Source organism: Spermophilus citellus (genome assembly GCF_964194105.1).
Source record: "Spermophilus citellus genome assembly, chromosome: 3".
Classification (NCBI taxonomy): domain Eukaryota; kingdom Metazoa; phylum Chordata; class Mammalia; order Rodentia; family Sciuridae; genus Spermophilus; species Spermophilus citellus.
In genome coordinates, this window is record NC_138184.1 from 141391041 (window position 1) to 141407261 (window position 16221).

Genomic DNA, 16221 nt, shown 5'->3' on the forward strand with positions numbered 1-16221 from the left:
ACCATGAGGCCAAACAGGACCGACATACACATGGCAACATGGGTGGATTTTTCAAAAGCACAATGCTGAGTAGGAAAACACGAAGGCAGGATGAAGCACATATCCAATAGCATTTATGTAAATTCTCAGAAGAAACACAAGAAACACTCCATGTTTTGCAAGAGACACAGAAACACAAAGAATCTCATTGCACATGTTGGCTTCTTTGCCTGTGGGACAAGGGGAGTGGGAGTAGGGTGGGAACAGAGAGAATCCATTTTTAAAATTAATAAAACATGAGGATCCCTGCAGAGACAAATGCTGATAAGGCAGGATGAACCCAGAAATGATAAATGCAACTCTGCACCGGGAATTCAAATAGGGGATGGAGACACTCTCCCCTTTAGAGGCACATTGTTCACTGGAGCGTGTATCTATTCAGCTATAAGTTTATGGGCTCCTCGGAGCCTTGGGCTGTGGCCCCAGACTTGAGGAAGAGGACCTACTGGGAAGAGACACAGATCAAGGAAGTTAGCAATGACATAAAAGGACCTAGAGAAAAGCCAAGAGGCAGGAAGGATGGTCTTGCTCCTCCAGAGGCTGGTGAGTAGCTGCCCCAGTTCAGGGATGGACTCCAGGCACCGTGTGGCCCACCTAGCACATAGACGTCAGCACCTTCGCCCCCGAGCGGGAAGGCATTGCCCAGTTAGCACAGGTCCTCCGGGCTGGCAGCAGTTCAGGGTCATGGCCATGCCACTTCCGTGAGATCTCAGTCCTCACCTCCAGGGATAAGGGAGAGGATGTTAGGAAGGTCCCATGGCCACTCCACTGCTCACCCCAATGAGACTGGGGGTGCAGGGAGAGGTCCTGTAGGAAAAGCACACACAGGGCAGCAGAAGCCACAGCTGACCACAGGTAATGCCCAGTACCGCCCATGGAGAATACTGCTTCCTCCTTCCTCTGAGTATTGCTGACCACTGCCTGAAGCTCTTTCTTTGCCTTTTAGCACTGCCTGTGTCTGGGTCCAGTTAAAGACACCCATGGGTGCTTTCTTGAGTATCCTTGCCAAATCACTACTCTGTCCTCCCTGGGTGACTTCAATCACCCCTGCACTAGGCTCGATTCTGTGAGCTCAAATGTGGTAATCTGTCCTGAGGACATGACTGAAGGGAGAGAGGACTCAGAGCTCTGTGTGAGGCTGCAGTTGAGAGAAATGAAAGAAACACAGCCAGGGGGTGGGGCCCGGGTGGGGGTGGGCGCCGTCTGTATCTTCACATCTCCGAGGGACTGTTGGGGGCTGAGGGACTGGACCTGCCTGGCAGAGCCGAGCTGCGATCAAGATAAAAGGGGGTGCAGATGTCTCCCCACAGCTGCCTGAAGACAGAGAGCACTGCTGGTGGGTGGTAAGCTCCCCATCACCAGCAGCGTCCGGTCCCCGAGGCTGCTTCCTGGGATAGATCCCTCCAGGACTACCTGTGGGAACTCCTTTCTCAGACCCCAATGGCCTCCGCAGAGGCTACCCCTCAGCCCCACCCCGGGTTTCCAGGACGCCCTGAGCCCCCACCAACCGCCACACCCTCACGCTGCAGGCCTGGGTCTACATTCCAGACTCCAGGTAAGGCTCACGGGACTCGGAGAGGCTGGACTGGGAGTCCAGGGAGCCAGGGAGAAAGAAGCATGAGGGCGCAGAGGTGCGGGTAGGCAGCGGCACAGGGCACCTGCAGCCTGCTCTCCACCAGAAGTAGGGCTGCGAAGCAAACCCATGGCCACCAGGGGGAGCCCGCGACCCCGACCACACACCCAGCAGAGGGGACTGGAGTTGGCTTTCAGAGCTAGATTCTCCCATCTCTCCCTAGAGCGAAACTGTCCTAAGGGCAGAAACCCGCAGGGTCTTCTGGGTGCCACTCACTCCCGCCTGCCATTTTCCCGTGCCTCTATGTGCACAGCAGCCGGCCATCGGGTCTGTCTATTCGTGTCTGCCTCCATCTCTGGTTGGTCCGGTTGTGTGTCTCCTCTAGGTGCTCTCTGTTTCCCCCACTCTGCTCTGGATCTTCCTCTCTGTCTCTGTCTGAATCTGACTCTGTCCCTAGGTCTCCATATGTCTGCCTCTGACTCAACTCCTCTGTCTTTTCTCTCTGACCATCTCCCCCTGGAGCTGGCATACTCCCTCCCCATCTCTCCCTTGACCCCTGAAAGACCTCCTCTACCTCCTATTGAACAGGCAGTAGAATTTGGCCCCGCTCAAAGGAGGAATGGGTGAATGATATTTACAGAAAGCCTTCAGGTTCCGCTTGATCAAGGAGCTCAGCACAGATTCCCACAAAGGATCATGGGAATCAAGGATCATAGGAGTGTCAGCCCAAGCTGGGGAGGGTGGGAGAGCTTAGGTTCAGTGGCAGTGGAGCTCAATAAGCAAGGAAGAGCCAGAAGATCACATACCTCTTGGTTGAGGAAGCAGTAGAGGATGGCAACAATAAATCCCTGTGGGACCGGAGAGGAAGGACTCCATAAGAACAGTTTGGCCTGGCCTCAAGGCCTCCACAGTCTTGCTACTACCCTCTCCCCACCAGCTCCAGGCTGCAGCTTGGGCCAGGTGTTTGCCAAAAGGGAATTTAGATGCATTCATCGCTTACTGTTTGCCAGGCACACTGTTCCCTATCATTGCTGTAAGCAAGCCTGCCCATGCAATTAGCCCATTTCTCTGACCTGGATCGAACCCAGGGGTGCACTATCACTGAGCTACACTCCCAGCCCTTTATTTTTTGTTTTGAGAAAGGTTCTAAGTTGCCAAGGCTGTCCTCAAACTCAGGATCCTCCTGCTTCAGCCTCCCGAGTCACTGGGATGGAAGGTTTGTGATACCTTGACCAGCTTTTCTTGACTTTCTTTATTCATATTAATAATTCCTTTATTAATATGCACATTACCTGGCACATAATAAATGTTGAATAGCTGAGATGAAGGTATGCATGGGTGGGTGGCAGATGGACAGAACAGGGAGATGAAGGGGTGGATGGAAGAAGGACAGGGGGTAGTTGAATAGATGAACAGTAGTGGTCCTCACCCTATCAGGAAGCTAGCCAAGGCCTCCTGCTCAAGTACTTGGAGGAAGAAAGTACCTGTGGGGACCCTCACCTGGAAGGACCCCAGTCCCAGCTCGAGGGGCAGGCGGATGCCCAGGCCAGCATCATCGGGCAGGAAGTTAAAGATGATGTAGTGAATTCCAAACAGCGGGATGAGGAGAAGCGTTGACTTGGAGAGGCGCCTGCAGGGAAGACAAACACAAGGTTCCCAAGGCTGGGGTCAGAAACTGCGGCGTGGGCTCTGCCCACTTGCACTGCCACAGCCTCCCCACTCCACCCTGGACTCCAGCCACCTGGGACACCCATCCTCCCGCACTCACGCTGGGATTCCTTACTCTTTACCCTCTGCTAAGGTCTCTCGTCCCATTTTATTCCAAAGTCCATGCATCTTTCAAAATCTAGTTCAAAGACCACTCCCTCCAGGCCGTCTTCCCTGACTCCCCTCTCCCTGCTGTCTAGAAAGATCCCCATCTCTAGGCCCCTGAAAAAATGGATCCCGGCTCTCTTCTGCCTAATTGGCATGGTAACTGGCTGTTGGGAGGCCCTCATCTTTCCCATGATGTGGTCTCCTGGAGGGCAGGGACAAGATCCATTGTCTCTGAGGACATAGGAAAGAGGAGAGCGCTGGGATCCACTTGGAATCTCCTCCGTGCCCTCCCTCAGGTCCCCCAACACACACACACACACACACACACACACACACACGCACACAGCCACACATAGCCACAAAGGTGCATGAGCTTGTGTGTGCGCAGGCACGCACCCCCACCCCCACCCCACCCCCTAAGGTACCAATATTGAGACTGGGTGTGGGGGCTCCCCTGAGCGGGCTCCAGCTTCCTCAGCAGGATGCGGATAATATTGAGAAAAAGCCCAAAATTCACCTGGAAACGAGGTGCAGGAAGAGAAAGGTCAAGAGTCAGGGGCATCACTGGGTGGCCTAAGGAGGAACCCTAGCCCCTTTGGGGACTGGAAACCCCAAACCCTTGAGACATGGGGATGTGCCAGTGAGGGATGTGCACAGATCATGTTTCTGGAACTTTGGGCTCCCACGTGAGGTCTTCAGAGGACATGAAAGGCTTACGTTCCCTCCCTCTCCAGACCTGGCAGCAAAGGTGGGAGGTGCAGGCCCTGACACCTGCCTCCAGTCTCTTCTGAGTCTTCTCTGCCTCAAAGCAGATGCCATCACTTTGCACAATTGCTAAGTTGGGGAAAATTCACTCGTTCCCCAGCGCCATGCAAAGAGAGCTCGCCGTCCTGTGTTACAAGTGGGAGCCCAGAGTGGTTGTTCCCCTGCACTGGCTTCATCTACACCCCACCCCTGCCTCTCCCCCACAGCGCCTAATCAGCAGCCAGCAGCACCCCAGACTCATGGAGACTCCAAGCTAGAAGCATGCGTGTTGTTGGAGTCCCTGTTCCAACGAATCTGATCCTGAGGCAGGGACCCCACGCCCAGAGAATCTGCACAGGGGGAGGTGGGACTCAGGGTTCCCGATTCCCCGCCTGGAGGTGTTTCCTGTTGCATTTTGCTGTGTACAGCCCCTTGAGGGACCCAAGGAGGCTGATTGAATAAAGCAAAAGGACCCTTGCTCCCAGGAACTGACCCCAACAGAGAGGATGATGGGCCCTTTGATGATCCACCAGTAGGGGGAGCTGTCGTCTAGGTCCCAGCACCTAGGGAGAGGGCAGGCCAGGGCTGATGGGGGCGCTCCCTTTCTGCAGGAACCTATGCATCCCGCTCCTCCCTCCTCTTGCTACTCCTGGGCTCCTCTCCTTGATGTCTTTCACCCCACCTCCCTCCCACCTTATCTTCTTTTTCAGACACATAGGGCGCCTTCTAAAGAGAAGCCCCAGTGGTTCTAGAACTTGGGGCTGGGCTCAGCCTTTCTCTTCACCTGAAGGAATGGACTTCTCTAATGTTCGTCCCTGGTGGCCCATATACTTCCAGAGGACACACTGACAGCCCCACACACCCAACACCCTCAGCCCCACACCCTGGCAATCTGGGCCGCTTCTGCCAGGGCCACTGCCCCTTCTGGGTTATCTGCAGACTTTCTCCCCACCTCCCAGCCCCACCCACACTGGGAACTCCTCTTCCTTCTCTTCCTACTCTGGTGGAGAAAGGCTGCTTCCCTTGACAGTCCTCTCTATACCCCAGATCCCCAGGTGTGGGTGAAATGAGGAGGCTGCTCAGACTCACGCAATGTCCTCGAAGGCCAACTTGCAGCCCACCCAGGTGCCAGTGCAGAGCATGGGAAGCCCTGTGGGGTGCAGAGGAGACCCGAGTGGGGGGGGGGCTGCATCCTTGGCTCTGAGATCCACCCTCCCCTCCCACCACCACTGCTGGCTTCAGTGGCCAGACCTGACAAGGGCCCAGGGTCCAGGGATCCAGTCCTGCTCTCCAACACCTGGTGGAGGACTGTGGCCCATCTCTTCCCCTCTCGGGACTGCAGTCACCCCCACCATGGGGAAGGGCCTCTGTGTGAGGGCCTTCCCAGCCCTCCTCCTCCTCCAGGGTGCGGAACAGCCCCAGGTACTCACCCCAGCCAGCAAGGACCAGCCACCAGAAGGCTGTCCTTGAGCTGGGAGACGCAGAGGCCAAGAGGCAGCTCAGGTAGACAGCTTCGGCCAGCAGCCAGCTGAAGTTGGTCATCGTGGCAAAGTGGGAGGTGGCCACAGAGACCTTGCACAGGACCTGGGGACAGGGGACTTGGGTGCTTTAGAGCTGAGACCTCACTGCAGCCAGCACCCAGATATCCTCTACCTCCTTCTGGAAAGAGGGACCCAGCTCTGCCCAGGAGACCCTGAACCTCCAGGCACCCCCCACACACACACCATAGCCTGGGCCATGGGACTGTTTGTGCTTCCCTAGAGGTGGTATCACATGGTGGCTGAGAGTACAGATTTGGGATCCAGAGAGGCTGGGTTCAAGTTTAAATCCCTGTCAGGGGCGGGGCGTGGGGTGAACTGCAGCATCACTGCTGGGGCCCAAGGGGCCGTGGTTCAGGCCCAGCTCCCCCACTGTGCTGCTGGGCAGCCTTGCCAGTTTCCCCTCGTGGACAAAGATGGGATTGAAGTGATGCTTCGGTCTTCAAGGCGTGTTGAAGATGAAAGGAGATCACACATCTAAAGCACTTAGTGCAATACCCGGCACATAATAAGTGCTCACTATTTTCAATTATTCATTGTTCCATTAATTAATTCAGATTGTTTGTTGGTTTCTTTGTTCACTTCTCTGTTCATTTCCGTATACTTTTAGACCCTGCAGATGCTGAGCCCGGGCCCTGCACTCAACTTCCCTCTGTAGCCTCTGTAGCCTGTGGGAGTGTCCCAGTGACCAGAGACTCAGCCCCAGGGCAGAGGGGTAGGCTCTCCCCACTCCTCCACCACCCTTTAGGTCTTCTGGCCTCGTGGCCATGTCCCAGCTCTCCTGTCTTTGAGAGCACGTCCATACTTCTCCCTCCATTTGATGCGTCCTTCCTCCTCATCTCCCTGTCACTGCTGCCCCAACTCCAAAGCCACCTCCTCCCTGATGCCCTCTCTCATTCTCTGCCAGCTCTCAGCTTTCTCTGCCTGGCAGTCCCCAGCTCTGTGTGCATTCTGTCCCCCCCTCTGTGTGTGCTTCTGGAAGAAGGGACCCAGCTCTGCCCAGCCACAAATGGACAGAGGAGGTAGGGAGATGAGATGGAGAGAAAGGAAAGGCTGGGCAGAGCAAAAACTATGGCGGGTGGACCACGGAAAGGAGTGTGGACTCAGAGTGGGGTGGGAGGATGAGGCTTGGGGAGGGGGCCTGAGCTGGGGACAGGAAGGGGAGGGGCCCTTTCCTGCTCTGCCAGGGGCCATGAGGGCTCTGCCCACAGGGCGGGCACGGTGCTCTCTAGGCTGCCCCTCCCCCGGCTTTACCGTGGAGAAGCTGCAGTAGTCGGTGTCGTCACTGTGGAAGAGGGTGGCATCCTTCAGGAACACTGCCCCCGCCTTGAGGATAAAGGTGGCAAACAGCTGGGTGTGGATGTAATTCCGGGGACAGTGGAGCTTCCTGGAAGGACAGAGGGAGATGAGGAACGGGAGGTCAGGTGGGCGAGGGCACCTGTCTGGGCTTCCTCCAACGGGGGCCTGGCTGGGTGGAGATGCACTGAATCCAAGCAAGTCAAGCAGAAATAAGTGGAGAGGATGACCTGGAGTTGTAGCCCTGCAGGTCAGGTGACCAACCATGGCCCTGGACGCAGCAGAGGTACAGGAACAGAGGAAATCACTGCCTTCAGAGAGCACCAGTCGGGGTAGCAGGGGCAGAGATGGCAGCGAATTGCCTGTGGGCGTGTCCTGGTGACCAGAGACTCAGCCCCAGAGCAGAGGGCAGCACAGGCTTTGAACACCAGAGAGTCATTAAAACAGAAAAAGGCCTCAGAGGATTGGAACAGTCAAGAAGGACTGAACACAGGAGGCAAAGAGGATCCTCGGAAGCAGATAGAAGCAGGGCTTTGAACTCGGGGCAGATGTAAGCGCACTGAGAAGAAAGAAGGTGTTGCTATCACGAGTTCCACAGGAGCCAAGGATGGAGGAGGGGGTTCTGGTGTGTGAAGACATGGTCCACGTGGTGGGGAAGGGGCAGGAAAGGTCAGAAACAGACATGATGCCTAGATCTGGGCACCTCCTGGCTGCCAGGCAAAGAATCTGACTTGGTCCTCTGGGCAACAGGGAGCCATTGAAGGTTCTTGAAGGTGGTGAGGATGGCAAACCTGAGAGCCACCAGGATGGCAATGGCCAGGCAGAGGGCGATAACAGAGATGCTGTGGCCCGTGGTGTAGATGATCTTCACTGTAGAGAAGTAAGATTTCTGGGAAAGGGAGAGACAAAGTCTCAGCCTTTGCTGAAGGGGAGGCTCGGTGATGAGTGATTCCACCCCAGCCCTCCCCATCTGGGGCAGAGGGGCCTGGGCACCGTAGGAAGCTCCTCGGTGCGTGGAGGCTTTGCCTGCAGCCTGCCCTCCCCTGCCTTATTGGCGTCGGAGGTGAGGGTGGGAGGTGCTTAGCACCCATGGCTGCTTTAGGGGCGCAGAGAGGCAGCAGCAGAGAGCCATCCGTGGGGCATGACAAAAGCCCAAGAGGAAATTGGCAATTTATCGACAGCCAGTGTGCTCACCAGCTTGGGAACACAATGTCCCCACACAAAGGGGACAGCCAGGGCAGCGAGGCACAGCCATGGGCGGGCAGGGACAAGCTCTTTCCATGCCTGGGGTGTTCAGATCGATCAGAGTCCCTCCCAGGCCCTGAGAGGGAGGATGCAGGCAAGAGAAGGAGCAGAAGCCCCATCACTGGCCCCCGTCTGAGTTCTCCTGTGCAACTCAGGCAGCCCCTGCCCCTCTCTGACGCAGTTCTTTCATTGGAAACATGGTCACACGCCTGCTTTAACTTCCAGAGCTGAGGGCGGGGAGAAACGGGGTCTGAGTGTGGACAAAGCGCCTTGCTCTATGCACAGTGTGGGATGTGTTGTCTGGAATTGGAGGTCTCTGCCATCCTGTCCGGGCTGAGTCCCCTCCCACTCACCCACACCCTACAGACACGGCCCCACAGATGGAGGACCACGGAGGGAGTCTCTGGCCCCGTGCTTCTAGGAGCTTTCGTTTCTCTGGAGGGCAGAGAAAGGCTCGCCAAGAAGTTGGGAGCCAGCCCATCTGCCTCCCCACGCCCCACTCCCTCCAAGCAAAGTGGCCCATGTGTCACCCTTGAGCAAATTAGCAAGCAACTTTCCTCTGCCCAACTCTTCACTGCCTGCTGCTGGGCGACTGCTGTAATTAACGTTCCAGCCGATGGCAATGGGAATGGCAGATGCCCAGTTGTGCAGTCTGTCACCCATACAGATGTCCATAACCACCCTTCCTCCAAGAGGCTAGGAGCCTCTTACCTCTTCATCCAGCAGTTCCAAGGGCACTGGGCAGGCCACGGGGTACGGTGGGAAGGGATCTGACCAGCCGGTGATGGTGCAGTCCCGATTCACAGCCCCTGGGAGGGAAGCAAGAGGCTCTGCTACCAGCACTCCCCCTCCCCCCAGGAGGGGTGGGAGGAGCTCTGGAGCATCTGATGCCCCTGGTAGCATTGGCACAGGCTGCGCTTGGGGACAGAGAGAGGGTGAGGTCCCTGAGAGGCCTGGATTCTGGGTCCAGCCTGCCTGCTACATAGCTGGGGTCTTCCCTCTGTGGCCTCCCAGGTGCCCTTGAGGGGCAGAGAGTGGTGAGTTAGGCCCTCAACATCTTAAGTGGAGGAGGAGAGAATCCTGGAGGGACTGTCCACTCCAGAGTGGGAGTGAGGCAGAACAGCTGGTGCCATCCCCCCTCTCGTCCTAGACAGCGGGTAGCATCTCCAGGGAGACAGACTTGCTATTCTCCCGCTAACAGCTGGAGAACATTTGCTTGATGCCAGGCCTCAAGTCCAGTACCTCCACACTCCACTCTCTGGTCCTCCCTCCCCCTGTGAGGTTAGTGTCTTGTTCTTGTTCAGCAAGTAGGGGACCAGGGTGGAGGGACTTGCCCAGGGTCATGCCAGAAGCAGGAAGGGTAGACCCGAAGCCAGAGATGGGTCACCGCCCCCTCAGATGAAACCACCTCACCTCCCTCCACCAGCCCACCCAGGGTCCTCACCGGGCTCTGAGCTGAAGTGAGAGAAGAAAGCAGGGCAAGGGAGGGTGACCCACTCGCCAGAGCCTGCCACCGGCCAGCACAGCAGCCCGTCCCAGGTCCTAGGGCAGCCTAGACAGGGAGACACAGGGTAGATGGCTGGCCCGGCACGCTGAGCAGCCAGGCTGGAGGAGGTAAGGGACCTGGGGATAGCACCTCTCCCCCCAGGTCCCGTACTCAGGGAGGTGTTGGGCGTCCCCTCTGCTGCCTCTAGACAGGCCCTCTCGTCTTCTCTCAGTTGGGCGATGAAGCCACATTCCGGGTGCACGTGGCCCAGAACCTGCAGGAAAGAGTTAACAGGATGAGCTGAGCCACCTGTGCTCCTCTGAGTCCTGGCTCAAATGACCTGAAGACAGAAATGAAGCCTGATTCAGTTCTGGGCTCCATCCTAAACACGGGCCTGCATCACGGGACTTCCACGTGTCATGGATGGATGTTCAGGCCTATGAAAGGAAGGGAAGGTGGGATGGAGGGACAGAGGTCTGGACGGATGCTTCTCCTTTCGGTCCCATGGAAGTAAGTTCTGAGACACATTCAACAAAATGCTTCTGGAAATACAGCAGTGAGCAGGTCACTCCCTATAATAGTCTTTCTTCCCTCCCTGTGTTAACCCCTCTCCACCCCCTCCCCCATCCCCTCCCCTCCCCCCTTCCCCCTTCCCCCTACTCCTCCCCCTCTCCCCTTCCCCTCTCCTCTTCCCCTCCCCCTGCCCCCTCCCCCCTGCCCCCGCTCTGCCCTCCTGCTCCTTTGAAGCAAGTCTGCATCAGCTACCTTAGGAGGCAGAACAGTAGCCCCCAGGGATATTCACATCCCAATCCCTAGAGCTCACAAGGGTGCGGTTTTACATTGCGAAAGGAATTTGCAGATGTGATAGGGTGGAGGATCTTGAAACAAGGAGATATTCTTGATCATTGGAGTGAGCCTGTGTGGTCACTAGAGTCCTTATAGGAGAGATGCAGGAGGTCAGAGTCAGCGGAGTTGTGATGGGGTCAGATTGAGATGTAAAGAAGCTACCCTGGGGCTGGGGATATAGTTCAGCTGGTAGAGTGCTTTCCTTGTGTGCATAAGGCCCTGGGTTCATCACCCAGCACCAAAAAATAAAAATAAAAATAAAAAAAGAAACTACACGGCTGCATACTGCTGGCTCTGAAGATGAAGGAAGGGGCCACAAGCCAAGGAAAAGGCAAGGGAAGGGACTCTCCCCTGCAGTTTCCAGAAATGCAGACCCACCAAATACCTCCATCTGAGTCCACTGAAAACCATGTTTGACTTTGACCTTTGTCTCAGGCTCTGCTTTCAGGAATAAGTAAATGCATAGAAATAGAAGGTCGGAGATTGTACAGATGGGGCTGGGGATATAACTTAGTTGGTAGAGTGCTTGCCTTGAATGTACAAGGCCCTGGGTTCTTATCCCCAGCACCAGAAAAAAAAGAGAGAGTGTATAGATGAACAAATCAGCACAGGGACAGGTACATGCTAAAGTGAAGGAGCAGATGAATGTAATGTATGTATGGATGGATGGGTGGATAATGGATAGATGGATAGATGGATGGATGGATGGATGATGGCTGTGCTGAATGATGAAGACATACAGACAGATGAAGAGAGAGATGGTTGGATGCATGGTGGATGAATGAGGTGCTATATCAGGGTGGGTGTGTGGGTGAGTTTATGGATGGAAAGATAATTGCCTTCCCATGTGGCTTAGACACATGAAGGATTTCAGCTTTAGGAGCCTCCCAGAATCTGGATGATTCCCAGAATCTGGTGTTTCCCAGTGACCACAGGGAATGCTCTCTGGAATCTGGAAAACAAGTTGTTTTTCTGGAAATCTAGCAATATTTCTGAATTTGTGCCTCATCAACCAATAGGAGACCAAGCAGGATGGAGCCATGCATGTGCAGAAATCTGTGGTGGCTCTGAGACTCCCTAGCTCTCTAGGGATCTGGGAGTCAAAGGCAGGAATTCCTAACACTCTCCATCCCCAGACTGGAGGGAAATGAAAACTGAACTACCAACAGGTCAGAGCCCCAAACACAGAAGAGTGACTTTCTTAGACAGGCATCCTGTCACCTTGCAGTGCTTTGAAAGTGTCAATCTCTGTCCTTCCTCCTCCACTGTCTACAACCCCTGTCCCTTCCTAGGACATCTTCTTATGGTCTGTGTAGGAAACTCTTGAGGCCAAAGGAACCAGAGCCCAGGGTGAACAGCCTTCCACCCAAAGCATGAATAGGCAGCCTAAGAGAAGGAGCAAATTCAGGGGAGACCAAGGGAGGACCAGCTGCCAGGTGGAGATTGCAGGGAGGGACAAAGAGATGGGGCTGAAAAGATGGTCTATTCTACATGATAAATTTTCCAGTCATACTGTAGAAAGAGGTTCCAAGGGATTAGGCTCCACAGGTGTAGACTGGGCTATGCTTTCTTTAAATTTAGATTCTCGCCCCATGCTAAAACTAAATATTCAAGGACATGAATTTAATGGGCTACTGGATACAGGTGCAGACCTTAGCACCAGAGACTTACCCAAATGCTCCTACTGAATCACCCCACTTACACCACACTGATCCCTACCCACTTAAAGGGACAATCTGTCACCCCGACACCTGGCCTCCCCATCAATGACTGCTATTCGCCTTGGGGCCCTGGGGACTGTAGCCCATGCTGGGAGACAATGATTTAGTTCTAGTCCTGATTCTGATGCACATTCCAGCTGCTGAATGACTCCCCACTGGTCTAGGGTACTCTCCTAAAAAGAAAGCTTTTACTGTTGAGCACACACAGTTGGGAAGGGACGTCCCCCACCCCAGGAGGAGCCAGTAGTAGAAGGGAACCATGTTGCAAGCCCATGCTCAGATCCCACTCAGTGCAAAACCCTGATTAGCAGATGTAATTTTCTTTTACAAAAGAGACAAGGGAGCCTCAGGAAGAGGAGAGGGGACTTTCTCCAGGTCACACAGCTAATTTCATGGTTCCAGGATTCATGAAAAAGCTTGTTTGCCTAAAACCAGATGCCCCAGGAAGGTGCTCGGGAAAGTGACAGCCCCCTGATAAGGTAAGGGAGGAGAAGCCCTCAGTCATATGAGGCCCCACTCAGGACTACATGACTCTCCTCTTTACATCTCAATCTGTCCCCCATCACAGCTCCTCTGACTCTGACCTCCTGCATCTCTCCTCTAAGGACTCTGGTGACCACACAGGCTCACTCCAATGACAGTCCTTGCTGTCACTCGCAGTGACTCGGAAGAGCAGCTGGGAACTTGTAGCACATCAGGGCTGGCTCTCTGTCCTGTTGTCCCATGCTCCAGTCTCTGAGGCCTTGGAGCAATAGTTGGTTGCCAGAAGATTCTCCAGTTTGAGCATCATGAAAGGAAGAGTCCTCTAAATATCAGGACGGGAACGGCTGGTGGGCACTAACTGCCCAGGCCCCACTAGGTCCCTGGCCATACTCTCTGCAAAGGAGGCCACCAAAGTGGAATATGGCTGAAGAAGTCGTGGAGGTGGGGAAGGTCTGGGACCATCACTGGGACCATCCACATCAATGTGTGGAAGCAGCCGGCCTGCCTGGCTTAGAGAAAGAGCATATTTGGGGTGGTAAAGGGGAAAGCCTGATCTTGTAGCCCCAGTTCCAGGGCAGCCAGTCTCTGTGACCCCCAGAGGGCCCAGCCAGGCCCTGGAAGAAGCAAACAGGGAGATGAGCTAAGCTTGACCCTAGGAAGGACTGTTAATAGTCAGAGAAGAATGCCCAGGAAGGGACAGGGAGGAGGGAGCCAGCAAATCAGAAGTTCTCCAAGCCATAGGGAAGGACTCCTGCCTTGCAGAAGGACAAAGGGATCTCCAGCTGGGCCCCCAAATGCCCCATGGCTCCCAGATCTGGAACCCATGAAAGAGGCAGGAGGGTCTGGGCTGGCTACTCACGACTCCTAATGGGCTCAGCAGGCAGAGGATGCAGGCACCCCACATCCAGCTGTCCATGGTTGGAGCTCAGCAGGGGCTCTCTCCGGCCAGCCTTCTTGAACTGTCCTGCTTCCCTCCCCAACTGTTCCCTGCTACTGCCACTGGACTGTCTGCTTTCCTTTCCCAGGTGACTGTTTGCATAGGCAGGAGCCAGCCACAGGGACACGTCCCCTGAATATTCACCAAGATTGCAGCACACTCTTCCCCACTAAGCCCTAGTCCTGGGGGAGACTCCATGTCCTCTGCAGGGAGGGGCGCAGCTCCAGCCCCACCTCTTCCTCTGTGCCTCTAAGTTTGAGCTGACCTGACAGCAAGGGCCCAGAGAGGTGACAACCACAGGATGATTCTTGCTCCAGTTGGTCAGTGTGCTTACCATGTTCTTTCTGAGCCCAGTAATATGGTGGCCTACATTGGAGACCCCTCCCCACTTCCTACCTCAAAAGGAAAGAACCTCAGAAATTAGGAAGGAGTCCTAGGCCTGCCCTCGGAGAGCCCCCAGGTTAGTCAGTGCTCCCAGCCTCATCCACAGGGCTGAAGGGTGAGCTCAGAGTTTGGGAGACACCCCAGATGGCCGACCCAGTCGTGGTGGTGTAGTGGCAGTGGGGACTGGAGAATTGGAATGAGCTTTAAGAAGGAAGAATTATCATGAAGGGCCGACGTAGGATGTCCAAAGGATGTATTGTCTTGGCAGGATCCAGCTTTGTCACCTGGCACAGATGCTGGCCTAAATGGGGAGGAGACATCTGCACATGTCAAGGTTCTGACATCACACGGGGCTTATTAAAGTCTCTCCCCCAATCCTCAAGGCAAGAGGGGAAAGTGCGACTGATCAGGAGGGCTTGAAAAGGGATTCTTGGAACTAGGCCATCTTGAATCGGGCAAGACAAATGTCTTGAGAGAGCAGATTTACATGTTCCCACCCAAATTATTTTGGACATTCATCACCTGGTCATTTTTATCATCGTTTTAGGTTTTAAAATGCAAGATCTTAATGGACCAGACTAAAGACACTGTTCTCAATTAACCTGGATCATGCACGGTATTTTGGAGACCCTGAATGTTCCAGGAGCCTATGGGTCCTGATGGTCATGTGCAGCCCTCCATTCACAGAGGGTGCTGGGCTGGACGCTGGAAATACCAGATATGTTTACAGCAGATGCATGTCATGAATGTGGAAGGTTCCTCACCACACTAAATCCCAGCTGGATTGTTTGACATCAACAGAGCTTAGTTTTTCCACTTTTATACATTGTCAACAAAATGTAGAAAAATATTTTGAAAAGAAAATGTGAAACCATTCCAAGCCCCAGAGCCCCCTGCCCTTCCTTGCACACGTGTTTTCCCGAGCTCACCCAAGCCTGGCACAGGCAGCCCGCCACCCTGAGCTCTGCACATTTTCAAGGAGAAGCAGATTCCCCTCTTGGCAGGCTGAGCAAGGACCCACAGGCTGGGCGAGGAGAATGCTGAGAAGCTGTGACTTAAAGGGAAACCAAGAGCCTTCTGTCCCTCAGCTACAAACAGGCACCAGCACCAGAAAGAATATTATGGCAAATGACTGTTGATAATCAGTATCAATATCATTAGCATGAATGATGGTTAATAATTGATATTGATAATTCATAACCATTAATATTGTCTAAATTAGTGGTTCTTCATAATGAGAATACTGTTAAGTGATTATTTTAACAGTGAGAATTTTACCCAGCAATGTCTGAAGGTATTTTTTATTATCACAACCAGGGAATAGGAATGGGGAGGAAGAAAGTCAAGGAGCTCTTGGTATATAGTGAGCAGAGACCAGGGACACTGTTAAAAACACCCCACAACCATGTAAAGAATTATCCAGACCATGATCAATAGGAACGAGCTTAATAAACCCTATCTAACTAGTTGTTTGTGCTCGACCAAATCCTCCCAGGCTTATCTTTCTGAATAACCCACAGATCTCCCATCTCTAGCTCATTCCATATTTATATAGTTTTCAAATTCTGCCCCCATTGCTTGCTAGCTGTCAATCCTTGAGGAAGTTATTTAACCTTTCTGAAAAATGAGGGTAATGGTAGTACCTTCTAGAGTTTGTGGGATAAGTAGACAAGGAAAGGCACATAAAGTACCTCATACGGAGTCCGGCTCCCAGTGGACAATCATATGGTAGCATGTAGCAATAGGAAAGATAGTACAATGAGTTGGACATAACTTTCCCATGTTTATATATGAATACACGATCAGTGAAACTCCACATCATGTACAACCACAAGAATGGGAAGTTATACTCCATGCATGCAGAAAGTGTCAAAATACACTCTGCTGCCGTGTATATCTAAAAAGAACAAATAAAAAATAAAACCATCCTCCTCCTACTGCCCAGGAAAAAATTAAAAATACAAATAAATGAACTATCAGAAAATGAGGCTGGAAATACTGACTCTTTGTAGGGAAAAAAATAAGATTGGATTTCTAACTCATGTTTATTAAAAAAAATTCTAAAATGTCCAAAACCCTAGTTGCAAAATAACAAATAATAAGGTCCTTTCAAA

General features: G+C 53.6%; 1 protein-coding gene across 1 annotated transcript; it reads right to left on the minus strand.

The window, feature by feature from the left end:
- Window positions 1-598: 598 nt before the first annotated feature.
- Window positions 599-13702, minus strand: GHRHR (growth hormone releasing hormone receptor; the record flags this gene model as incomplete). The annotated part of the gene is made up of 13 exons (XM_081286768.1): window positions 599-759; window positions 2419-2460; window positions 3113-3242; window positions 3853-3944; window positions 4665-4734; window positions 5261-5321; window positions 5602-5755; window positions 6964-7096; window positions 7797-7894; window positions 8962-9059; window positions 9695-9802; window positions 9908-10010; window positions 13646-13702. The coding sequence occupies 13 exons, from the start codon at window positions 13700-13702 to the stop codon at window positions 634-636; spliced, it is 1272 nt and encodes a 423-aa protein (XP_081142894.1). The 3' UTR covers window positions 599-633.
- Between the last annotated feature and the right edge of the window lie 2519 nt (window positions 13703-16221).